This window comes from Erpetoichthys calabaricus, chromosome 1, assembly GCF_900747795.2.
Source record: "Erpetoichthys calabaricus chromosome 1, fErpCal1.3, whole genome shotgun sequence".
NCBI lineage: Eukaryota > Metazoa > Chordata > Cladistia > Polypteriformes > Polypteridae > Erpetoichthys > Erpetoichthys calabaricus.
This window is the reverse complement of record NC_041394.2, coordinates 247,243,152-247,270,587: the sequence shown is the minus strand read 5'-3', so window position 1 is coordinate 247,270,587 and position 27,436 is coordinate 247,243,152. Positions and strand designations below refer to the sequence as shown.

The following is a 27,436-nucleotide window of genomic DNA, read 5'->3' as shown; positions in this document are numbered from 1 at the left end:
AGTAAGTTTTTGAACTGTAAGGAAGCCCATTGTTTAACACTGAATCGACCAGAAGGACCAGATAGAAGGATACTGTTTATGGCATATAATTAACACAGCAGCTCCTGTTAAGTTATATTGTTATTTTAAAAATAAGGAAAAGTACAGAGTGAAAATGATTACATGAATTTGCACACCATCTGGTGATGCTGTACCATACTTTCTGTTTAGGCAGACACTACTGATTTCAGGTATCTGAAAGCGACTAGGATGTCATGTTAAGATATCTGTAATGCATCTCAAGTTAACAGTATATGTATTCAAGCTATCTTGAAATTTTATGATATCTTAAAATGAATTTTGAGATATTTCCAAGTGCTAATTCAGCTTATCATACTAAAGTAATATCACGTCTACGTAGGCTGGAGATCGTTAAACTACACAAAGATTTAGCATTCCAGTAATCAGGATGTGCGGGCGAAACTCGAGTTTCTACAAAATGATATGCACCATCGAGCTTCATTTGTCCACTTTGTGACCCGATCAGATGGATGTTTGGGCGCGGGTAGGAGCGCCTGTGAAGTTGTGATTTCTACCCTGTCATTGTAGGACAGACACCCACACTTTTAGCATGGATTCTCGATCATCCATTCACTCTGCATTATTTATATAGCGACAGTTTGTGACAATTACACAGCCGTAAGCATTTGTGTTTATTCTTTCAGGTCAGTCATTCGATCCTAGTTTCATAATTTCGCCCTCCCTCGTTTTCTCTGTGACCGAGGCGTGAATTTTCCTAACCTGCAAGCGGGATCTCAAGACTGGTCGAGCTATGTCAACGCGTCTGGTAGTCATCTGTGCTCTCCCTGTATTTATGAACCCAGCATAAAGGCTGACACGACGTGTTTGTCAAGTACAAGTAGGTCACTTGAGATTCGTCCTGGTGTAAACTGAGACAAAATCGCAGAAACAAGGGGGCGGCACCTGTCCCTTTAACTGAAGGTAAAACGTAGGGGCGGAGGGTAGTTAGGTTGGTACCGCGTATTTCCGCGTCGCTGTGCTGCTAATGAGAAGTGGGCTGTTTAGCATTAGAGCGTCAGTACGGAGAAAGTCCGTCAGCTTGCTGCTATATTTGAGGAGTTCGGCAGGTTGCGATGGCAAGGGATTGGTAACCGAGGAGTTCTCGTATCCTTAAAAACGACATCATCAGAGTACCTGCAGCAGAGCCCTACTTCCCAGGTGAGAAATCCCGGCGCGGTTTGTCTCCGCTCTCGTAGTTACTGGAGTGCGATGTAGATAGTCAACAGGTGCGAGATGAGCCGCGGAGAACGAGCGACTGTAGTCTCGGGTGTCTCGTGTTCGAGGAGCTCGCGCATCGAAGTGTTTATTCAGATCAAATGGTGCCGGCGAGAGGTTTCTTCAAGGCGCGGGGAGTATGACTGAGAATTTGGGGCGCTTTACAAAGTAGTGCTTATTGAGAAAATGTAGAAAGAGGAGCTGTCGGCGCAGTGTCCGTGAAGTGCATCCACTTGAGTGTGACTAAACGGATTTCGAAACGCATTACTTGAGTTAACTCATTTTCGCGTTTGCGGCTCTTCTTGGTACAGAGTTTGCGGCGTTAATTAAACGAGATGGGGGTATTTTTAATCGTTTCGTTTTAGTTTTTCTGATCGCACGCGACGATTTCGCTCTTCCTCCGATTTTCCTTGTTTATATCACTAATTAGCGGCCGGAATGGCAGCTATGCGCTCCACCAGTTCTTTTTGCCTAAACGCCCACGGGTGTGGTCACGCTTGCCAACACCAGGGGTCCCATCGGACTCGCAGTCCAGTGCTGTGTTTATCGCAAAGTTTAAAAAGTGATAATGACCCACCAAAGTTAGGGACTAGATGCACACCTCTCATTTCACATTTTAACGTGAAAACCCCCGATAATGTGCTGCTCAACTTTTATTTCCCACGAATAAGCGTTTTGCTTTTGAAATAAAGAAATCGGCTACAGTAAATTCAGCACATGTATAAAGTAGGCGGTAGGCACTATTAGCCAGCTGCGAAACACGGCAGTTCCAAGAAACCTCCCAAAATCTTACATATGTATAGGTGAGTCTGTTAAGTTCAGTGCCGGGGTTTGAATGCTGTGCCTCTGCCAGTACGCGCACCCCGGCGGACGAAAGCAAATCTTTAATTCTGTTGAGCTAAGGTCTCGGTATTTTTTCCCCCTTAATGTTTGACCCACTCATCTACTCTCCAACTCTTTGTCCAGCGCAAGAGGGAAACGTACACTGGAGAAGGCTGCCGCTGTATTTATGACTACGTCTGGAAAATTTAAAATTCTAGAATATTGCTTGATACTGATAATATGCAAATAAATGATGTCACGAATTCCTTAAACTGGTCAGACCAGGTTCCATGTCTTCGACTATTTTCTTTGCCACACCGCTTTAACGCCCTTTACCTTAACCAGGCTCATTAGGCGCGGTACCAAAGCACAGCACTTAAACCTCAGTTCGCTCCCTTTAGCTAGGATGTCTAATAAGTGCAGTTTGCGTACTTCTCTGCTACTTTCTGGTGCAGGGGTGTGTGTGATTCTGCCCAGCGATTGGCTAGTATCTCCTTCAGCACGAAAAGCATTTAAGCCAGCAAAAACGTTAACAAAAATAGAATTTCTCCCATAAAATTATATCTGGACTATGATCAAATATCTGAAACGCTGAAATTAAAACTATTTTAATCTAGTGTGGCGAGTTGGCGGCTCCAAGGAGAAGCCCACGCTCAGTATTCCGCTCGTAAGAGTCGCAGGTCTCGTTGACTTGTAAAGCTGAATCAGTGTCGTCCTTTGGGACTTCCGGGGCTCTAGCCCCTGATCAATCGTTACCCTCCCATACCAACCCTGGCCATACCAATCGACGGTGCAGAGACTCCACAGTGGACCCCTAGTGAGGTAAAGGAATTATCGGGATGGGGGTGTAAACCCCTAATAAGTGCTGAAGCTAGCGTAGCCCCCGAGCTGAACTGCCAATGTGAATGTAGGTGCCCTACGTCTCTGGCCGTGCTGTGTCCTCTTAATTTACGGAAAAATGTTTAACTGAATCATATGAAACTTCTTTTCGGGAAGGTGGTGGCTGTAGTATTGTTTGTTATAGTGGAATTTAAAATCACTAACACCGGCCAATGAAAACTATTGCAGTATTTTGATAGTTAGCAGTGAATTATTAGGGAATGATGGTTCGGAAACGGTTAGACTGTTTGAGTAAATACCCATTTTTACGTGGCGTAGAAAACCAGAACTACTGAGCAACGTGTCGGTGCCATCCATCCATCCATTTTCTGTACCAGCTTTAGTTTTAAATGTCAGGATCGCTGAGCTCTCTGGCTGCTGCCGTCAAACAGCTGAATCGTCTAAATATATATATTTTACTATTTTTATAGCATCAAACAGTGCCGACATAATTGTGGCCAAACAGTTCCTTTTTTTGGAACATTACAGAAAGGAATTTCACCGACTCTAGAATAGAATCTTGCGCCCTACCATTGTACGAGAGTGAGGAGATTGAGTACGCTTTTACAACTCTTGCTATTCACGGGGACAATCAAGTCCGTTAACCATTTGAATCAATGGACGACATCAGGAAATCCTCAAATTCCGCTAATGCGCACCTGTAATTCACAGGCAGTGGCGCAGCCCCAGCCAGAAATTAATTTTAAGGGAGGATGGGAAAGTACATGAATTATGTACGCTGTATTTCCTTTTATGATCAACTAACTGGAACTGTCATAAATTATTTTAGGAGGTTTCTAACCAGAAAAGCAACCCAACTCCCTGTTAAGTCTAAACTTGTAACGTAGGCTACTTGCCGGTACATTATAAAATCAAATTGAAGCATACGGTAGAGACGGACGGCGCAGCACCTCAAATTAAGTTATTTATGATTTCATGTTGGGTTTTAAACAGTTGTGTTTAATTTTGGTTTGTAGGTTTTAACAATGGAAATACTTTATTGAAGTCGGGAGGAGGGTAAGTTTCCCTACCACCATTAACCGATGCTGCCTGGTGTATACATCTTAGTATCAGGGCTAAAGGGGACAGGCTTAATTTGAAATGGTCGTTTGTAGTGGTTGTCTGCATTACTTGAATGTTCAACGCTACCAGTATTAAGAAAAGAGTAGAGTAAAGAATGTGTTTTTCTTGGTAAAATCGAGTGTGTCTGTTTGTAATAATACTGTAAGGCACACCGAGATGGAACGATCAAGGCGCACGCCGAATGGAAATGAAGGCCAATAACGGGGGCATTTATTCCACAACAAATACTTTACAGTAACCTGAATCAAAAGCGCAAACGCACCGTAAAAGTAAGTCCCTTCTCTAGGCAAGCTATTCCACTCTCGCAGTGGTTCCGATCGTCGTCCATCGTGGCGTGTGCTGTTTTCCTAGTTTTTTCCCGTTATTATCTGCAAGGCGGTATTTATAATGCCATGGTAGTCTCCACCTGCCTTCTCAGATTTGAAAGATACAACGAGTAAGTTCTTGGGGTTCCTGGAATGCAGAGCTCAGCACACCTGTGAATATCCTGCTGTCAATCACCTGTCCAGAACCCGCCCATCTCTAGCGTGACAGCCCTGGCTATTACAGTGTTCAACATTATCGTGAATACCGGGATGTCCTTTTATGTGTAAGTTGTAAACACACAACATGATTCGCACATTCTCTTAACCCATTTCAGGACTGAGCTGGTTCACGCACATCACAAACCCCCCAGAGAGCCGAATGTGGAACTATGGGCGGAAAACTGGAATAGCCGAATAAAAGCCAATTAAACACAGGATAACGTGCACCTCACAGGCCTACTGAAACGACCACCGACCACCTAGAGATATACTAGCGTTCATCATAAACCGAACTCTTCAGACACTGCGCTACGGGCGGATAAAGGGTGGACTAACTAGGGCGACCCCAACCCAAACCCATCTCATTCAATATGATGCCGTTTACCATTTATTTCCTTGCAGAACGCCTTTCCCACTTTACTGTTCAGCACGATTGTTCCTCGCCGGTGCGGTTAGCGTACTCGTCGAAGCGAAGCGCAGGCTCCGTCAGAGATGTCCATCGTTCAAATCCTGGCTTTATCGCTGTCAATGTAGCTTTCAGTGTCTGTGTTCTAATTATTTTTATTCAAATTCCCAAAAACGACCTTGGGTTGATTTTTTTTTCCTTCCTTTCTGTTATATCTATGGACAATAATATTGTACCAATAAAAAGGAAGAAGACGGAGACAGGTTCAAGGTAATAAACTTTAACAGGTCCCCTTTTTTAGATTACACGTTGCACAGTCTTATATTTTATGTCACTTCCTTTTAAGCTCCCCAATACCCATAATTCCTTATCACTACGGAATCTCCAAAGGTCCAGACTACAATATACTACATATTCCTTCCCGCTTAAAATTGTAAACTCGACTAACATATAACAAACAACATCTGCTATTAAGAACAGGAAAATAAACATGAAACAGAACACATACTGTTATCAATGCAATTACATTCCAACAAAGGAAAGAGGATAAATGACCTCAACATCCTGCTAACATAAGGTATTATTTTGTGCCTTTATCTCCATATACATATAGTTAGTTTTCATAAGTTAAGACGGTCAGGAGGCTTCCTGCTTCTGAGAGGGTTACGTCGTACAGCTGAGGTATGTTCATCCCCTAAGGCAACCTCAGGTAACCTTGGCACGACAGCATCGGCAGGAATTGAAACAGGAGAGTCAGGTAGTATTCCTGGCTGGCTTTGGATCAACTCACTAAAACTAGGTTCCTCAGACGTTTCTGTGCTACCGGCTTCTTCAACAGGTATAGGGGGTAACAGCTGTTCAACATGTCGTCTCCATGTCTGGTGGTCTCGTGTGCATACCTTATAAGAGACAGGTCCAGTCTTTTGAAGAATGGTTGCTGGTACCCATTTCTCAGTGGTGGAATAGTTACGAGCAAGGACAGCATCTCCACTGAAAAACTCACGATCTTTAGCCCGCTTGGCACGTTGTTTTACTTGATCGTGCTGCTTATCATAAACTCTCATTTGAGTGGTAGCTGGTCTCAACAAATCAAGACGTGTTCTCAGCTGCCTTTTTAGGAACAGATCAGCTGGTGACATACCTGTTGTTGCATGGGGTGTGTTGTGATATTTAAGAAGAAAGGTATAAAGACGTTGTTTGAAAGGTGCTTCACTTTTGGATGCTTTAAGAGCATGTTTAAGGGTTTGCACCATTCTTTCAGCCAGGCCATTAGTTGAAGGATGATAAGGGCTGGATAGGAGATGTTTAATACCATTACCTTTTAGGAATTCTTCCATTTCTTGGGATACAAAAGAAGGCCCATTATCCGTCACGATCTGCTCTGGCAGTCCAAAACGTGCAAACATCTCTCTTAAGGTTTGGATTGTCTTTTCTGATGTGATGTCGGGCATGACAGTGATCTCAGGCCACTTAGAATGTGCATCCACTGCGACCAGAACCATAACACCCTCTACAGGTCCTGCAAAATCTAAATGAACGCGTTGCCAAGGACTAGCAGGCCATTCCCATGGATGCAATGGTGCTGGACTTGGCATATTTCTGAGGCCTTGACATGATGAACATGAATTTGCCTTTTCCTCAATATCACGATCCAGTCCAGGCCACCAAAAATAACTCCGGGCTAGCTCTTTCATTCGGACTATACCACAGTGTCCAAGATGTAACTCATCCAGAATGGGTTTCCTCAACCTTTGTGGTATAATTACTCGCATGCCCCACATGAGGCATCCTGCTGTCACAGATAGCTCCTTTCCCCGTGAAAGGTAAGGCTGAACATCAGGCAGTGCATTAAGGGTGCTAAGGTCCTGCCCTTTAAGAATGCAGGTGAGTAGTTTTGACAGTGTATAATCACCCTTGGTTTCTTGCTTAATCTGGTGGGCAGTGATAGGTGCATTTTCCACCATCTTAAAGTAAAAAATCTTTTGCCCTTGTTCTCTGGGTTGGTCAGGTAGGGGAAGTCTTGACAAACCATCTGCATTTCCATGTGCCTCCGAACGCCTGTATTTGATCTCATAATTGTGAGCCCCAAGGAGCAATGCCCAGCGCTGCAGTCTGCTTGCTGCCATAGATGGTACACCAGTGTGTGAGCCAAAAATAGATGTGAGAGGTCTGTGGTCTGTTAGCAGGGTAAATTTTCGACCAAAGAGGTAAGTGTGGAATTTTTTTATTCCAAAAATGATGCTTAAAGCCTCTTTTTCAATTTGAGGATATTTTGTTTGTTTTACTCAATGTTCTTGACGCAAATGCAATTGGTCGCTCCTCACCTGTTGACATAATATGCGACACCACAGCCCCAACACCGTAAGGGGATGCATCGCAAGCTAACTGAATTGGTAAGGATGGGTCAAAATGTGTTAAAACTCTTTTATCAGCCAGCGCGGCCTTGGTTTTGCTAAATGTCGTTTCACACTCCTGTGACCATTTCCAGGGTCTACTCTCACACAGCAACTCATGGAGTGGTTTCAACAACGTTGCTAGCTGTGGAATGAAACGCCCATAATAGTTCACGAGACCCAAGAATGATGTCAGTTGGCTGACATTGCTTGGAGCAGGGGCATCTACTATTGCCTTCACTTTTGAAGGAGCTGTGTGCAACCCCTCAGAATCAATAACATGTCCTAGGTACTCCACAGACATTTTGAAAAAGTCACATTTCTCCTTGTTTACACGCAGCCCATACTTTTCTAGCCTGCTTAAGGTTTTATCCAGATTGGCCATGTGCTCCTTGTCATCTCGCCCTGTGACCAGGATGTCATCCAGGTAACACTGTACCCCTGGTAATTCACTAAGGATCTGATCCATGGCACGCTGAAATAACGCTGGTGCTGAAGTAATTCCAAAGGGTAAACGACAATAACGGTACAGCCCTTTATGTGTTGTTATGGTGAGGTACTTTTGTGAGTCCTCATCTACATGCATTTGCAAGTATGCTTGGCTGAGGTCTATTTTACTAAATTTGTTTCCCCCAGCTAATCCAGCAAAAATATCTTCAATCACAGGAAGGGGGTATTGCTCAGCTATGAGTACAGGGTTAACTGTTACCTTAAAGTCCCCACATAATCGTACAGATCCATCAGACTTGACCACCGGAACCACAGGTGTGGCCCACTCAGAATGAGAAACAGGGTCTAGGACTCCTAGTTTGACAAGCCGGTCAATGTCCGCCTCCACCTTAGGTCTTAAAACGTAAGGAACACTCCTTGCCTTTAAAAATCTTGGCTGACAATTTTGTTGCACCCGGAGTGTCACTTTAATCCCTGTTATACTCCCCAGTTCCTCTTGGAATACAGCTTGGTGCTTTCTCAGGACCAAATTCAACTCGGACTGTTCAACAGACACAGCATTCACTTTGGTCCAATCCAACTGTACTTTTTCTAGCCACGATCTGCCCATCAGAGCTGGATAATCACCTTTTACAATATATACAGGCAATTTGGTTCTTTGCCCATTTAGTTCAACCTGAACCTTTGTTTTACCCAACATAGGCACACTCTCCCCAGTGTATGTCTTTATTATGATCCTAGGGTGTTTCAGTGGAAGGTGATTTAATTTTTTCTTAAACAGTTTCTCTGATATTAGGGAGACCGCTGCTCCAGTATCCACCTCCATCTTCACAGGGTGCCCTTCCAGCATGGCAGTAATAGTATATGCTGCTGAGCCTCTTTTTTTATTCAGTGTTTTAATTAGTAGCTCAGCCTCAGAATCAGTCTCACTGTCAGTTTTATTTTCTTTCTGTACCACGTGCAAATTTTTCTTTTTATAAGACCAGGATGCCTTTTTATCTTTCCCTGTTTCCCCCTTGTCTGTGCCTTCCTTTCTCCTTGCTCTACATGCACGCTCCACGTGCCCTTTTTTTTTACAGCTACGGCATATGAGTTCTTTTGCCCAGCAATTCGCTGGATGGTGATCCATCTTTCCACATCTGTAACACTGTTTGGTGCCCTCTGTTTGTTTGTTTGAGTCTGCTTGCACTCTGTGTACTCTAGCAGCTGCCCCTAACTGCTGTGCTTCTTTAGCAGCCAGCTCCATAGACACGGCTATCTCAATCGCTTTCTGCAATGTGAGGTTGGCCTCAGTGAGTAACCGCTTCTGAAGGCCCTCACTTCTCAATCCGCACACTAGCCTGTCCCTTAAGGCGTCATCCAAATTAGCACCAAATTCACAATATTCTGTAAGTTTCTTGAGTACCGCTACATATTGAGCAACAGACTCGCCTTCTTCCTGGTTCCGTTTGTGAAATCTAAATCTTTCAGCTATTAATAACGGCTTAGGCGAAAAATGTGAGTCCAGAATCTTTGCAATATCATCAAATGACTTGTCACCGGGTTTTCCTGGCCGTACCAAACTTCTCAGTAGACTAAATGTCTTTGCCCCGATAACGCTAAGAAATATCGGCACTTTCAAGTCATCGTCAATGGCGTTGGCTTTCACAAAAAACTCAAATCTCTCTGAATAATCGCCCCATTGCTCAACTGAATCATCGAATGGCCCGAAATGTCCCGTTATCATTGCCATTTTATCCCTTGTGCTTATCTTCAGTGAATGACTAAGAAACGTTACCACAGAAATAGAAAAAAAAAACTTGCAGCTTTTCTCTTTCCTCTCCAGCGGAAAAAAAAAAAACTTACTTTACACGTTGCGTAGCCATAGCGGTGCACTTTTAAATCCGTCGCATCCTCGTCGCCAGTGTTATATCTATGGACAATAATATTGTACCAATAAAAAGGAAGAAGACGGAGACAGGTTCAAGGTAATAAACTTTAACAGGTCCCCTTTTTTAGATTACACGTTGCACAGTCTTATATTTTATGTCACTTCCTTTAAGCTCCCCAATACCCATAATTCCTTATCACTATGGAATCTCCAAAGGTCCAGACTACAATATACTACACTTTCTTTCTTCTGGTCAGTTTTTTTTTTTACAACTCTTGTAACGTGCTGACCTTCCTTAAACGGTTAGTTTTTCTGTCAAGCCTTCGGCTCCATGGCATGCGGTCAGTCAGATAGCTGGACGATAGATGGCGTAAAACTATAACGGAATAGAATATTTTAACGCAGTTTTCACTCTGCCGTTACGCGTGCGCAGCCGAGAAAATATCGTTAACGCGAACGAAAACAGCTGTGTGCGCATGCCAGCGGGTCGACTTGTTTTCGTATAATTTTAATCGTGTGTGATTTGGGCTGTAGAGTTTTGTACCTTGCGGCATTGTTTGTGTTACGCAGAACAGAACTTCAGAGTTTCTGCGTGACATTATGCGGTGGCCTCTGCGCTAATGAATAAAATTGATTGAATAGGACAGCTTTACTTTAGTGTGCAGAGGATTATTGCTGTAGTATGCCAAGCCCTTTCACAGCAATGCTAAATTTTAATCTTTGATAAAACTGATTCTTTTGTGCGTATGAAAAGCGGAGCAAAGACTAATACTCACGTTATTTGTGTTTTTTCTAGATGTACACGCTGTGAAGATTTCTTCATTAAATGGCACATTAGCCAGCTTCAACAAAGATTACTTCAAGAAATTCATACTCCCTTTGTAAAATGCCAACAAAATACTCTGACTCCGGTTCATCTACAATGGAAATTCAAATGACGCCAAAACACAAAATGACTTTTGGAATTAATGGAAACCATGAAGGTCCAGGAGGTCATACGCTGCCTAGGAGTGATGCCTTTGTAAGTTTTATGCAAGTTTTTGCTGATTTTTGACACTAAGTTTGTACAGTTTGTTTCTCATGAGAGACATCATAATGGGTTTTAGTAGGTTAACAGGCTGATCTTGTGGAAAAGGCACCAGACTGTGTACCACCCTCGTGTTAGTTTAGTCCCCAGCCATGGGCATCATAGTGTGTGTGTGTAGGGGGGGTGCCAGTGGGGGTTCGAATCCTGGAATGAAAAGGACATGTGACAGACATTTTAAATATATATATGGAGCCCACAGTCCTGTACTACACTTCTGCCTCAAGTGTTCCTGTACATGACTGCCTTTTTTTTTTTTTTTTTAAAAACACCTTTCCTCCTCTGGTGCAATGGCATTGTGTGAGCACTTCCCCCTGGGGTCTTTTGCTTGATTCCAGAACTTGTTGTGTTGCTCATTTATTCTCACTTTGTCTTAAGAGGGCTTTCTGTGGGTACTTCCTACATCCTAAACATGCTAGATTGAATGTAAATTTATTAAGGCATGAATGTGTATGTATAAAGCTTTTGTTATTTCATTTTTTCCCCCGTTGCGTTCATGCCTGCATGAGTTTTTCTTTCCTGTACTCTGACTTAACTCCCACATCCCCAAGACATGCATGTTAAGTTGCTTGCTTGGCCGCATGCAAGAGTGGGCTATGCTGTGGACTGGTGACCTTTCAGATGTCGGTAGCTGCCTTGTATCCAATAGCCTGCAGCCACGGAATGACTTTGAGAATGTTATGTTATCAACGAGTGTGGGTATGTGCCCTATAAGTTCTTGGCATTCCATCAAGGATCTGTTCTTACTAGGAATGGAGGGTTCTGGAAGGTCCTTGACTCTCCATGCAAAAGTGTGTTTGCAAAATAGATTGGAGATTTTTTTTTTTTTTATTATAAAACTCTTCTTCTAAATCATCGCAGTGCAGTGTATGCTATATAAGTTAATGTGAAATAACATTCTACAACTAACTTAAATAGCAGGTACTATACTGAGGTGATATTGAGAATTAGTGTAGGTTTGACTGAAGACAAAAAACATTAACTGTTTAGTGATAGGATTATACCTTAACTCCTAGAAAGAGAAAGCGGTTTTAATTGAGCAGCAGGAGCACTCCTTTAACATAAAAGCTCTGCTGAACTTTTGGGATGGCAGACAGTAGGGACCAAAACTGAAAAGACAAGGTCAGTTTGTGTTTTTTTTTTTTTTTTAGATGTCCCGATTTGTTTGTTGCAATCATTGCTGACTTGTGCATTTGTTTTTGGACTGAAATTTAAAATGAGCTCTACATAAGGAAGGAGATATTGACCGGTGTATGCATATATAGAAATATTCTGAATGCAAATCCCCAGTGACCTTGAAAGTTGTTTAACTTTTTCTGGCCGCTGATTCAAGTATCTGGCTATGGTGTAGTGCGGTAAACACAAAAAGCACAATTCATATTGAAATACAGGATTTGGGGGGTGCACTTTCTAAAAAGAGAGTGCATTTTTTCTTCTTTCTAAGTCCCTAATGCAGTAGCTACATGAACTGATCTCACAATTTTGAAGTGGGCAATTGGACTCTTGCAACATGCTACTTTGTCTGCTCATCCAAAGACAGCAACTTGTAAGGTTTAGTACCATGTAAGAGCCCATTTGGCAGCACACATAGGAAACCACATGCATGAAAAACACATAAATCAGAATTTTAGTAAATTTGTCTGTTTTTTATGACCATTAGGAGATATTTACAATCTTTTCAGCTTGGTTTGAATTTGGAGCAAAGAGCCTTTATATCATGTAACGTTTGCTGCTAGCATAGGGTCTCACTGATTAACAGACTATCTTGAGTGGGACATAAATTATGAAACCTGCTTACTCCAATTCAGCAACCCTGGAATTTATGATATCAGCATTGGGTTCAAGAAAGGAATCTGTCCTGAACAGGGTGCATTGCAGGACCCCCCCCCCCCCCCCCCCCCCACACACACACACACACACACACACAGACACGGTCAAAAACGGGCTACCTTTTAATCCACCTAATCAGCATGTCTTTCAGGGAGAAAAAGCAACACAAACAAGGGGAGAATGTGTAAACTACACACTGATGACTACTTGGTTTGGGATTCAAAACCATGGCGGTAGATCCATAAAGCAGCAGCCCTAACCACTTGACCTGCTGTGCCACCCACTAGAATCAGTGAATGCCGACAAAAAAGGCACAGTCAGCTTAAGGTGCTTGATGGACTTAATAGTTTTGTTTGTCAAACTGTTTGCACTGTATATTCTATCAAGTGGAACTGACAATACTGAAAATTAATAAAAGCAATGTGAACTGCTGTAAAAAAAAAAAAAAAAAAAAAAAAAACAGTTTTGCACCTTCCCCGTCAACGCTGCCAGAAAATTGCAAGTAATAAGATGCACATTTAATGTCACCCATCTTGGAGATTTCTTTTCTTTCAGCATGTTATACCATTTTTATCTTTTTTGAACCATTTTCCTGTTCATGTCAACAAGATAACAATCTTATTTCTGCTTTGTTTCAATTTTTTACTATTTTTTAAATTTTTTGCTATGCCTCCAAGATGAATTTTGCAACCAAACTGGAAATCTGCATGATGTCACTGCAATTTTTAGATACTTTCAGACAATAGTCTAGAAAACATCATAGTAGAGTAGACCTATAATTAGCTGTGATCTATCAAAGAGACAGGAACACAAAACTGTTCGGAGATGCTGTCAGATTAGCAATGGAGGTAAATAAACTTAATAAGTATGTGTATGGTGCCAAATCCTCTCCTTCTTTAAAAAGGAGTACATTCAGACAAACACACACGTCTAACTTGAGCACACACTTTTTTTTTTGTGGATCTGGTTTGACATGTGAATAAAGTACATCTGTGTTTTGCTCTCTGAACAGGGTGGATCCGGAAAACTTTGCAATTACTATTTCTGGTTGGACTGAAACAGAAAGTTTATTCAGCTCTGTGCATGGGCTACGTACTACTGGTGTGCCAAGATTTTCCTGTACTGCCTTTAGATTTTTAATAATTCCTAAAATAAATTCCTGTAATGTATAATAGATTTGAGAACATTATGTAATGTTATAATTGTGATTTGTAGAGAAATCTGTTTAAGTAGCAGGCTCTTTTGATTAAAGAGAATCTTATGATAAGCTAATGGAATGGGATTGGTCAGCCTTAAAGAATGAAGCAAAGTGTTGTGTGTGGTGTGTGTTTTTTTTTTTTTTTTTTGGACTGAGTAATTAGACTTTTGAAATCTAGTGAGCAAGGTCATTGCTGCAGTATTCGTTTGAAATATTTAACTGAGAGGCTGCTGGTGTTTTTGCTGTCAACAGATAAAAGTCTGTATTTAAAACTGAGAAGTGTACAGCCAAACATATTTAACATGACGTTCACCTTGTTGCAAAAAATCAAGTAATACTGGGCTGAGCTTATTTTAAAGAGGTGATTTTGCATGACGGTAAACACTGGCATCTTTCTCATGTAATCGGCTTTCTGTTGGGGTGTCCAATTATTTTATTCACCATCTTCACTCTGGGGCCAATTGCTTTTCATTGATCAGTCAGTTTTATTTTAAGTGATTTAGAGAAGTCTCATAAAATAAAAATCGCTGAACATGATTTCTAGGAGTACACTTGGTTAGCTTTATTGTTAATAAAGTGATTCACGAATAAGTACACACGTCGGTTCTTTACCAAATGCTACAGGAGGAGCTCTAGCAGGGACATAAGGGGCCCGTCAGTAGACCATAGCAGTTTCTAGGGTGCATTCCCATTGTGCATTGTTGTTAAGATCATGTGAGTGACTGGAATGAAGGGTTTAGAGGTGACAATGTGAGTGTTAGCAGCCATTTGTAGCATCTCTTCTTTTTCTCATTTCTTTATGTTGATACTAGCTGTGCTACCTAATTTAAGTAATGCAATGCATATGTCTCTGTTATGATATTCAGTGTGGGATTCATTAAAGTAGTGTTACTATTTGTGATGCACCATCTGTTTTCAATGATAAATGCAATGCATTTTATTACTAAAAATGTTTGTGATGGACTATTTTTTTGGAATGACCGGGACATAGCAAATAGACGGACACACAGATAGACTCATAGACACCTATCCTTTTATTATATGGTGTATATTATCTTGCTGGTATTGGCTGTTTTTGTGTTTTGCAGGGCCAGCTAAGATGCATTTTGTAATGATTCTGTGTGATTTTTTTTTAAAGATACTTTTACATAAGTCCATCTATCTAAGAACTATTTTACTTTCTAAAACATTTGTATTACAATGGAATTATTTTGTGAACGTTCTATTTTGCGGGACGCACTATTGACCAGATTGGTTATTTGATAGCCAAGTAGGGTCTTTAAGCACCTACGCACACTTTAGCTGATACTGGAGATTGTGTGTGTGTGTGTGAATATACATATTTTATACAGCACCTTTTATTTTTTTTTCTCTCTATCGTCTTTGATGGTCAGAAAGGGCTGATGTGTTGTCAGTCCTTCAATCTGCCAATGACTTGAATGGTGACATGAATCACATGGTAGAAACCAACTCTGTCTATTTTCAGGCACTTTCATATACATTAATACTTCTTTACAGCAAGAAGGTCAATTATGAGCCTTTGAGATGAATGCGAAAACTGGGGTATTCTGGTCAAATTCAGCATGTGGATTGGATGTGTTTTTAAGTTTAAAGACGCTTCCCAGCATTCTCATGTTACTTTTAAGAAGAAAGTGCTGACCCAAATGCTGTTTTTCTTAATTGCAAAATCATTTTGACAAGTATTTTATTTTCACCTTCTAACCAGATGCAACAAAGAGCTAACTGATTTTGTACTTTTTTGGTTTGACATCATTGCAAAGGACCATGTTGTATACCCAGTTAGCATGTGCAGCACTTGTTTACAGATTTGCAGTTCTGGTGAAGAACTGTCCCATTGTAAAGAGAGAGAACAATCTTCCATCATTTTTAAACCTACTAAATTCAGTTAAAGGTCAAATGTCAGGACAGACTCATGACAATATCGGACAAGGCAGAAGCTCATTTTGGATTGCGTGCCGGCTCTCTCTCACACACTCCAGCTCCTTCTTAAATAGACAGTTTAGAGTTGTACATTAACCAATCGCAGACATGTAATGAATGGGGATGGAAAACTGGAGAATATCCCTATCGATAAAGGAAAATTTGCATGACTTCACACAGATGGTGGCTAGGCTGATATTTGAATCCACTCTCCTAGAGATGAGTGACAGAAAATTCTTCCAAGTCAGAAAATCTTGAATGAAAATTATACTGCAGCAAACAATGATTATTAAATAATCTTGAAAGGAATATCACCAAATGTAGAGAATACCTCCAGTGGGGAACACTGAAAGCCTACTTCAGGGAATGCTGGACTATACACTGTACTTGTGGCTTTCTCAACACAGTTCATTCTGAGCCTGCTTTGAGTGTGTGTGCCTTCTCTTCCCCTCTTCTTCTCTCCACATTTTACCAGTGACACTCCCCATGAAAGCTAATTATTATCCAATGAAAGGAGAACTGTTCAAGAGAGTTTGGTCAATTTCCTCTCAATAGCCCCGAGCTGGGGGGTGGGGGAACCTGAGCTGGCAGGGTGGCAGAGTTAGAATGCAGCTTGTTCCAGCCTTCTCCATTTCTGCTGACGCCAGCCACCTGGTTTTGACTCCTGTTTTTTATTTATTTATTCATTTATTTAATTTCTTAAGCACTTGCCATTCTTTAAAGTCCCAATTTCTAATCACCTGAATGATGTCAATAGAATTGCATCATGGTGGCACTTGTAGAGTTCTCCTTTGTCTCTGGTGATTAATTTCTGCTTTCAACATAAATAAGAGGTAATGAAGCCGTCCAATAGAATTTATAGTCTTGGTGACAAAGTTCTTTTTTATGTAAATAATGAGAGGCTGTAATAACAGTGCTCCAAAAAAATGATGGAATGCATATATAAACCAGCAGTCCTCTCACTGGCAAAAAAAACATGTAGCACAGACAGATTGGACAACTCTCTGACATGAGTGGCAGTGTGGGAAGTGGGTCTAGGTATTTGCACCCTACACACAGGACAAAGTTGGCTACATGCCAACTACAGTAACATACCAAAAGGTCTTTAGTTTTACAAGCTGAATCTGGAAATTTCAGGTTGGATATAGTAAACCAAACCATAAACAAAATAACTGTTTGATATGCCCTGCTCAGAGCAGTAGATAGATCCATTTTGTGCCATTTCAGAATACTGCACACCGTAACTGTAGAGGGATTTGAACTTTGGGACCTCAAACTGTGAGGCAGTATTGCTAAGTCACTGAACTGCCTGAGCAAAATTATGAGTGAAAATCTAAGTCAAGCTAGCTGTTCTTATAATGGTGATCTGAAAGCATCCAACAAAAGAGAGAGATGTTATGGTCAACATTATAGCAAGACTTTTGGTGTCTGGAGTGAGAAATGAAAGGTTCATCTAGGTGATGGAGATGCTCCTACTTGGGAGTGAGAGCCCTTCCTATCTGGGACAATTTCATTATTGCTGGCACTTTACAGTCTGGCAAGTCTCACTCAACACATTCTTGTCACAAAGAGAACACTGATGCCACCATATCTTTGGTGGGTTCACTACAATGGGCTGAATGAGTTTTTCACAGTTATGGTGGGGCACTAGCTATATGGCCTCCACTACCAGAAGCCAGCCAGCTCCGATTCCTCTAAAATGTTGTCTTCATGTCACAAATGAATGTTCACCTGTTTTTCTTCCTTGGATGTGTCTCGTGTAAGAAGCCTTGCCTATCTGGTTCTGTCCAGCTTGAACTGAATGTGTGTGTGTAACACTTGTACCACTATGCTGGATTTTATGGAATACAGTAATTAAGTAGGCATTATTATGCTCTCCCAGTTACTCTACAGTGATAACTTTGTAATCCAGTATATTCTGTAGCGTGGTAACTGTGGAGTACGTAATGGCAATGTGACAAAAAATGTCATTAAAGAATGATGGTAAGAAAAACATGTTTTAGAGAAATTCTGTGGTGGTTGTTCTGTATCTGATTTAAAGTTAATCTGAAGTTTGAATGTTTCTTCAAAGGTGTTTAATTTTTATGGATATGCCAATTATCTCTCTAATTGTGGTATTTCCAGAAGTATTAGGTCTGTGTCATTGATGGATGTTCCAAGTCCAAAAATGTACCATATCACTCAGAGCTTCTCAAATTTAAAAGTAGGATTACAGTAATCCCTCCTCCATCGCGGGGGTTGCGTTCCAGAGCCACCCGCGAAATAAGAAAATCTGCGAAGTAGAAACCATATGTTTATATGGTTATTTTTATATTGTCATGCTTGGGTCACAGATTTGCAAAGAAACACAGGAGGTTGTAGAGAGACAGGAACGTTATTCAAACACTGCAAACAAACATTTGTCTCTTTTTCAAAAGTTTAAACTGTGCTCCATGACAAGACAGAGATGACAGTCTCACAATTAAAAGAATGCAAACATATCTTCCTCTTCAAAGGAGTGCGCATCAGGAGAGAGAGGAAAGCAAACAAATCAATAGGGCTGTTTGGCTTTTAAGTATGCGAAGCACCGCCGGTACAAAGCTGTTGAAGGCGGCAGCTCACACCCCCTCCGTCAGGAGCAGGAAGAGAGAGAGAGAGAGAGCCACAGAAAAACAAAGTCAAAAATCAATACGTGCCCTTTGAGCTTTTAAGTATGCGAAGCACCGTGCAGCATGTCGCTTCACGAAGCAGCTGCACACAGAAGGTAGCAATGTGAAGATAATCTTTCAGCATTTTTAGACGAGCGTCCGTATCGTCTAGGTGTGCGAACAGCCCCCCTGCTCTCACCCCCTACGTCAGGATCAGAGAAAGTCAGAGCAAGAGAGACAGAGAGAAAGTAAGTTGGGTAGCTTCTCAGCCATCTGCCAATAACGTCCCTTGTATGAAATCAACTGGGCAAACCAACTGAGGAAGCATGTACCAGAAATTAAAAGACCCATTGTCCTCAGAAATCCGCGAACCAGCAAAAAATCCGCGATATATATTTAAATATGCTTACATATAAAATCCGCGATAGAGTGAAGCCGCGAAAGGCGAAGCGCGATATAGCGAGGGATCACTGTACAGTGATTTGCAAAAGTGGCAGTCAAAACTGTGCATTTGAGAAAAAAATTGTGGGTAGAAAGTTCCTTGCATCGTGATCAAAAATAAAAATCCCATAAAGCTGTTTGTTCCTAGAGTGCACACACTGTGACACGGCTTTTAAATGGAGTGAACAGCTGCTCTCCATACCTGCCCATTTGCAAATTCAGTGTGAGGAACTAGGAAAGTCCTCAGTTCAGGAGGTGGCCGCAGGACAGTTGAAGTGTCGGCAAACGTTCATGTAAGTCTGCTTAATGCCTACATGCTGGTACCTAATATGTATCTCCTTCAATGTAATAGTAATTCTCAAACTTACTTAATACAGTTTAGGGGAACAGGAGCTAGAGTCTGCTGTGAGGTGCAAGTCAAGAGCCAGTCATGGGCCACTCGCACTCGTTTAGAATTGCCAGTTAGTCTAACCTGTTTGGGATGTGAGGGGAAAGCCCGGTTAAAACCCCATGTAGGCACAGGAGGAAGAGCCCTATGCAGTTTGCTCAATGACTGGGCACAGACACTGGATCTATTATAGCACTAGCAATGGTGCCACCATTCCCATAACAATGTATACTTTAAGGGGGTCCCTGGTATTTAGTGTAATTTTGTTGTTTGTATCATATCTAGAGAGTAAGTGGGTTGTTCTGAATGATGGGGCAGAAGCATTTGCAATATATGATCCCCTAGAAAACATCTTGTCAGTCACAGAGCTCATTCTATTAGCAATAAGTGAAAGAGAAGAATTGGCCAAGGGTGGAACTTCAGGTCCTCCATCTCCATACAAGGCCAATTCAGAGGCCATTAGTCACTGTTTTTGATGGAGGAGATGCAGTGTGGAAGGGTGTCATGAATTCCAGTACAACAGAAACTGGAAACAATCCTGATATGGGAGGAAAATAGGTTTTTCCCCAAATAAAACTTTTTTTTTTTTTTTTTTTATTAAATCAGTGAGTCGAATGACAAAACCAGACAAAGGATCTGCTGTTTTTTTTTTTTTCTCACCTCCAGGTTTCATTAAACTAATCTTTCATGTGGTGCCCTAGTTTAAGTAAATCTCAGTTGTGATTAGTTAAATGTCTATTTACTTATCCTTACCTCCATTCTTTTTAGACTGATTGTCCATTTCAGGGAGCTGGTGTTCTATGTTTAATGTAAGGTATTTGAGGAGCATTGTTTTTAACGAGCAGAGTTTACTTCTTGCCACTTGCTCAGATATTTTCCCTTTATCTTTGTGCTGAGCTTTTTTGCTGATGTGTGTGTCTGTCTGCACATTACAGTAGCTGTTGAAAGCCCCATAACTTGATGTGCCCTCAAAGTCCGCCTCAGAGATTCTTAAGGAGGGGGTGGTTCAGGTTGAGCCTGCAATGTCACGATGCAGACAAAAGAAGACCTTTAGGACATTGTGTGACCAGTTATCAGATGCAGTCCTGGGGGCCAAAGCAGCGGAAATGCCCTACTTGGAGCCGAAAGTCATTAGACCCGCTGTAAAACCTTTGGTCATTTCAAAAGCCTTGCTCTGCTTTCCACAAATTGTTGTCATGACTTGCAGAGAATGAAACCCACTGCCAAGTCTGCATTTAGTATTACTGTATTGTGGTTTTTGTTGTTTTTCATATAAATGGTTTTCACTGTTTTTCCAGGGCCAGTTGTGGGTGGGAATTCACTTAATATTCATGCACATGGTGCTTTGGGTCATTCTATACCAGCAGCTGTTATCTCCTTTCTAAAGCACTCTTTGCAGCAATGGGCCCAGAATTCAATTCTTGCTCTTATCTCATTGTAAGACAATCTGCACATTTCAACAATACTCCTGGAAAGTCCAGTCGAAACATGGGATGGTTGCCCCACATTTGAGCAGCTTTTGTAAGTTGCGGCTCACTTTTATGTTGTTGTTGATTTAAAGTTTTCACATTTTTCAGGGCTTGGACTGCTATAAATGCCCCTTAGAATCTATACTAATAAAAGGCAAAGCCCTGACTGACTGACTGACTCACTCACTCATCACTAATTCTCCAACTTCCCGTGTAGGTAGAAGGCTGAAATTTGGCAGGCTCATTCCTTACAGCTTACTTACAAAAGTTAGGCAGGTTTCATTTCGAAATTCTACGCGTAATGGTCAGAACTGGAACCTGTTTTTTGTCCATATACTCTAATGGAGGAGGCGGAGTCACGTATCGTGTCATCACGCCTCCTACGTAATCACGTGAACTGAAAACAAGGAAGAGATTTACAGCACGAGTCGGGAACGAAGGTAAATGACGTTAATTGTTGAGTGTCTCTTAATACTGTGTAAGCATACATATTAACATGTGCAATTAAACGTGTGCATTTACGGGGTGATTTCTCAGGTTTAAAAGCTCGCCTTTTATTAAAAAGGTAAATGCAAACTGTTTTCATTCTGAAGGGCATAAACCACGTTAGATTTCAGCCGTTAAACGCGCAAAAATATCGGTACACCAGATAAATAAGCGCAACATATTATCAGTTGTATTGTATGCTTACAATACATATAGAAATGTGTTAATCGTTAACTAATATTATGGGATGGTGTTTTTCGACTCGCGCCTTGATTTAAACGATTGCATGTCTTGGTGGGTTTGCGTAGCTTATTGTCAATATCTTTACACCTCTTTTTAAGACTTAATTTAAAAAGGTTTTCTTCTTAATTAAAATTTAAAAGCAATACTTCACCGCTGCGAAGCCCCTCTAGCGCTGACGTCCGAGGTTTGATTATCATAAGCGAGTGCAGTGAGTGTGCACGCCTGATGAGCCAAGAATAAGGGGGAAAACACGTGTCGCATACTCTTTGCATTATTTGACAGTAAACTATTTTCAACCATTCTATGATCTGCTTCTCACAACTGAAGGCACCGTGGCTGATGTTACCTGACTTGCTGGCCAACCATAAGCGTTACCTGGTAGGTAACCAGCCACTCACTTCACTCCCTTACGGGAATCGAACCTCGGACGTCAGCGCTAGAGGCGAAGCCCCTAAAATTGCGCCACGGCGTGTGGTTCGTTTATTTGACAGCATGTAGATCGGGGTAATTACATTCACGGCATTCATAGTCTGATTCACAATCTGATTGTATGGGTGGTTACCTACCAGGTAACGCTTATGGTTGGCCAGCGAGTCAGCTCGAAGTGGTCACTTGAGTGAAGGCAGCTTCACAAAAAAAACAGATCCTTAACAAACTGTTATTGGTATATTTTCCCTCAATTTAAAAAGGTTTTCTTCTTAATAAAAATTTGAAAGCTTATCTTATATCTCTCTATCTTATATCTCTCTATCTTATATCTCTCTATCTTATAAGCTTACATAGATATATAGATAGATATAAGTACTGCCTTACTTCTCTTTAAGAAAGGAAGATGTAATGATACTTGATTTAAACGATTCCATGTCTTGGTGGGTTTGCGTAGCTTATTGTCAATATCTTTACACCTGTTTTTAAGACTTATTGACTGAAACGGGCTTTCACGAAAAAAGTTAGGGCTTTGCTACAGGATACACCCTCCACAAGTTAAGCAAGTAAAAATAAAATATATTTCTGTTTTATTTAAACCTTTTAAGTTTGTATGCATAGCCCCATTTGGCTGTTTTAGTTTTTTTTTTCTTTCTTCAGTAATATTTAATGTCCTTAAAGAAAAACAACATATGCATTTTACTTTTTTTGTATCTCTTTAGTAATATTTTAGTGTAAAAGGATAACCAGTATTTAAACCTTTTATGTTACTTTATAAAGTTATTTTACACAATGTTGAAAAATTAATAAGAAAGCTACATATTTTGGCAGCTGCTGCTTTAATTTTCAATGAAATGAAAAAAGCTCTCCAAGAGAAAACGTCAATGAAGAAGAAAGTTTGCACTATCTAAAAATCAGAAACCCTCATTTATAAAGGTTTGCTGCAGATGACTTAACTGAAAATAAATTAATAGTTCCTATGTGTATAATACATATTTATCTATTTTACTTATGCCTTTATTCCAGCAACTTGCAACATCTGAGGTACAATTTGTTACATTACTTTTGTTTTTTGCAGCACAGGCAGGTGAAGTGACTTCCTCAGGGTCACACAGTGGTGTCAGTACCAGGATTTGAACTGACAAGCTCCGGGTTTACTGAAATATTACTGAAGAAAGAAAAAAAACAAAAATCAGCAAATAGGGCTATGCATACAAATGTCCATCCGTCCATTATCCAACCCGCTATATCCTAAATACAGGAGCCAATCCCTGCCAACACAGGGCACAAGGCAGGAAACAAACCCCGGACAAGGTGCCAGCCCACCGCAGGGCGCACACACCCACACACCAGGGACAATTTAGAATCGCCAATGCACCTAACCTGCATGTCTTTGGACTGTGGGAGGAAACCGGAGTACCCGGAGGAAACCCAGACAGACACGGGGAGAACATTCAAACTCCACGCAGGGAAGCGAACCCGGGTCTCCTAACTGGCACCTTTCACTGCGCCACCATGCCGCCCGCATACAAACTTAAAAGGTTTAAATAAAACAGAAATATATACCATTATTTTTACTTCCTTAACTTGTGGAGGGTGTATCCTGTAGCAAAGCCCTAAGTTTTTTCATGAAAGCCCCTTTCAGTCAATAAGCCTTAAAAACAGGTGTAAAGCTAAACTTGCAGCACCGCTATTCAATTACACTTGCCTAACGCCTCTCCTAAGGGGAGATACTGTGGGATGTGGGCATCCGTCAAAGCACCAATCACAGGCCCGATTAGAAAGCGGGAAGCTGTGATTTGTCGTCTCCCTCCCATGTAACAATCACAGCCCGTGTTACAATGCAATGTATGTAGGTATGTAGGTAGGTAGGTAGGTAGGCCTGATCAAAAGTTTAAGACCACTTGAAAAATGGCAAAAAATCAGTTTAATCGTCGTTTTCATTAAATTGCATGCTCAACAAATGTTTTGTCTCACTCCCATTTCTTCTTGTTGCATGTTGAAGCTGTACTTGGAACCTTGTTAAGATCCAACCATGCAAAATATGATTTTTTTGCCATTTTTCAAGTGGTCTTAAACTTTTGATCAGGACTGTATGTATATGTGTGTGTATATATATATATATATATATATATATATATATATATATATGTGTGTGTATATATATATATATATGTGTATGTTTACATAACCTCTTTAACACACTACTTCTCCGCTGCGAAGTGCGGGTATTTTGCTAATTTAAAATAATAAGCATTGTCACCCGACTGTATCATATTATTTGCATCAGTATCTTTCAGTACTTTGCTGCAGGGCTGGAGTTCAGATGTAGTACTATTTGAAGGGACCTGATGTGTTGTAGCATCCTCTTGATCTGGACTAGTCAGCTGTGGTCACTTGACTGAAGATGCCATTGTGCTGTAAAGACTGTTACAGAGTTACTTCTTCATTGTCCAGTTCATTAAGTTCTTTTTTCTCTTCTGTGAGGAGGAGGAGGTTGGGAGCATGCACTGACTACAGCACGTTGCCGAACCCACTGTGAAGTATAACTTGATTTTCTTTTCCCTCTATACCGCTTCCAGGATCATGATGATAACAGCTTTCAGTTTCTGTCGCATGAAGAAAAAGAATGTCTGATGTTTTTTGAGACCACCATAGATTCTTTTGATCATGATGACGAAGCTGAGATTGTCCAGCTATCTACTAGCTCTCTTGATGAAGCTGATACTGCTGGACTTCCTCACACACAGAGTATTGAAGAGCAAGAAGACATCATAGACCTGGTGCAAAAAAACCAAATCAATTTGGAAAGTAAACCTTTTGTAAGCAATTCTCCATTTTCCAAAGGTATTGCACACAACTCTGTGAATTCACTTTTTTTTTTTTTTACTTGTGCATTCTTAAATGATGGGATTGACCTGTTCTAGCTTAGCTTTAAAATTTCAATTTCTTCCTTTTTGTGCATTTTTATTATTGCAATGATTATAATATTAAAGTAAGATCATTAAAAGTGTTTGTATTGACCTGTATCTTTGCTGCTGTATGGTTCAAATCCCATATAGTTTGACTACCACTGACTGTTAATAAGGGCAGATCAGTGTCGCAGTGGTTAGTGCTGCTGCCTAGCTTCCCGAGTTTGTATGTCATCCTCGTATGTATGTGAGTGTTCTAAACTGGCTGTGTATGTGTGGGAGAGGAGTGGACATTGCAATGCACTGGAGCTTCAGAGGCAGTCCTTGCCTTGCATCCAAAGCTACCAGGATAGGCTTTGGCCTCCTCAACCTTGAACTGGATTAAGTAGGGATAAGAATATTATGGCAACCCTTCATAAAAAAATGAATTTCACTATCTGTGTTTATCTATCCCTTTTTTGTTTTTTTTTTTTTTTTTGTTTTTTTTTTTAAACATTTGCAATGTTTTTCTGTTGAGGATTTTGTACAAATGAAGCATTAATTGTATTTTATAAGAATATGTTTCTAACTAAGTTTAGAGGAAATGGTTTTTAGTTAGTCCTGATATATTTTTTGATTTTATGATCATTCAAATTTCTTTTACTTACAAAACAGATGATACTGGTTCCAGCTGGGTAGAAGAGATCAACGCGAAACCACCTATGACAAAGACCTTGTCTTCGTCTTCTTGCTCCCCTCTTCCTTCTCCACGTTCAGAAGAAGACGGTGATGTCCAGAAGGTCCAGAGACAGAATTCCTTTAGTAACTTCCATCCTATAGGTTCAGTCCCGACCCCTGTCATTGTGGCCCAGAAGATTGCCCGCACACAGTCTGTCAATAGGGAGTCGCCTTCAAGCTCAAAGTTTGATGAAAGAAAGAGGAGTTTAGATAATAAATTTCTCTTCCTTTCTGGGAAACATTCCGACAATCCTGATCATAAATTGCTGAAGTTACCTGGCAACATTAATCTCAATGCATGTCCAAAAAAAGTCATTGACACCATAGCAAGAGCTGCGGTAAATGTGCCAGAACGCAGAGCCCAAGTACTTGCCAACCTTCATGATACAATGTTTACTCCATTAAATGAGGATGAGAGTCTAGAGAATATTCTAAGAAGAAATATATCCTTCAAAGGTTCAACTCCTAACTTAAGTAGGCCAGAGGATTGTCTCATAGAGTCTGAACATATATCCAAAGTTTCATCTTCTCAAACAGATATAAGTACAAATGAAACTGTGACTGATGCATATCCACACAGAGAAACTGAACCCAAAGCAACATCAGCCAATCGTCTGTGGAAATCTGTCTCCTTTAAGCCAGTTGGTAGCTCACCAGAAAATGGGAATGTGCGTTCTTTTGCAACCAAAAGTTTTCATGAAAGAAAAGCAGACACACCATCATCAGAGGTAAGAAGATCTTCTTCTAGACCATCTGGTTTTCGTCCTTTGGGAATTACAGTTCAGTTTTCTGGCCGAGACTCTGAAGAGTCCAGAAAAGAAGCTTTGAGGAAACTTGGACTTGTGAGGAGCTCTTCATGACATGCTTCATGGTGACATTTTGGATTTTAACCAATGAATGGACCTGTTGCACAACTCTAAATTTTCCCCGGAAGGCTAGATGCTGTAGGTTTTCTCCTAGCGCATTTCCTGAGAAATGCCATTGGTGTTCAAGCTGTTGTGAACTTTGTAGCATGAAATTTAGGGGTCTCCAATAAGAAGAGCTATGGCAAGAATATGTTTATTTGAAGGCCTATTCATATAATTATGTATTTTGCACAACAAACATCTTACAATTATGTAGTTCATTAATTATTTAATTTTTGGAATTTACTGTTAACTTTATACTGTATCAGCCACTTTTTTGAAAAAAATTGTTATACAGTGGCAATTACGGCTTTATTTCTTTATACTTTTTATCACATGCTGGGATTAAAAAAAAAAAAAAAAAATTTAAGGTGCAATGACAATAAGGTGCTTCCACCAAAGTAGAAAGACTGTGACATTTATAAACTCTGGGAAGACCCAAATATATATACTGTATCGTCTATGCCTATATACATACAAGTGTATTTGAATCGCTGCTTTAGTGTTATGTAGAAAAAAATTCAAATGCAATTGATCTTTGTCATTAATAGATCTTAAGTTTTTCCTTGTACTAACTGGATCTCATTACATGATCTGACTTCATCCTGTGAAGGTTAAATCTGCCGAAACACACAAACTCTTTAGCTGAGTTTTGCTGCCAGCACAGTGTAAGGATAAGCTCAAGCTTTAATAAAATATATATCATTTTATCATTGAGCAGAACAGCTGTAGTTGTTCATATGTGTGTCTTGATCACTTTTATGATCTTTCTACTTCACCGACTTGCTTACCACAAACATGTTCTAGTTAGAACAAACAAAATTATTGAATGCAATTTAAGCCCAGTCTCCCTTCAGGTATCTGCACGGCTGTCTTTTTTACGGATGGTGTCTGGCATTTGAATGAATACACTGAAGTCGTGGGGCGATGGGTCCTGGTGTTGCCAGTTCACATTCTGCCTCTGAAGTGCTGGCTGACACGGAGCTGCTAATTCATTTGCTGGTGCACACGCTGCTTGGGCTCGGATGAGAACAAAAATTTGATTGGGGTGAAGTACTGTATGTGAA

General features: G+C 40.7%; 1 protein-coding gene and 1 pseudogene across 1 annotated transcript; one reads left to right on the top strand and one right to left on the bottom strand.

The window, feature by feature from the left end:
- The first annotated feature begins 997 nt into the window (after nucleotides 1–997).
- Nucleotides 998–27,086, top strand: LOC114660852 (proline and serine-rich protein 2-like). The gene is made up of 4 exons (XM_028813813.2): nucleotides 998–1,218; nucleotides 10,499–10,723; nucleotides 24,418–24,682; nucleotides 25,402–27,086. Exons 2-4 carry the CDS (start codon nucleotides 10,589–10,591, stop codon nucleotides 26,322–26,324), a joined length of 1,323 nt encoding a protein of 440 aa, XP_028669646.1. The 5' UTR covers nucleotides 998–1,218; nucleotides 10,499–10,588; the 3' UTR covers nucleotides 26,325–27,086.
- LOC127528463 (uncharacterized protein K02A2.6-like) lies at nucleotides 5,610–9,564 on the bottom strand (annotated as a pseudogene).
- Nucleotides 27,087–27,436: the final 350 nt, after the last annotated feature.

Coding starts and splice junctions, on each gene's coding strand:
- LOC114660852 (XM_028813813.2), top strand. CDS start 10,589: ATGCCAACAAAATACTCTGACTCCGGTTCATCTACAATGGAAATTCAA. Junction 10,724..24,417: donor TGCCTAGGAGTGATGCCTTT/GTAAGTTTTATG, acceptor TACCGCTTCCAG/GATCATGATGATAACAGCTT. Junction 24,683..25,401: donor CAATTCTCCATTTTCCAAAG/GTATTGCACACA, acceptor CTTACAAAACAG/ATGATACTGGTTCCAGCTGG.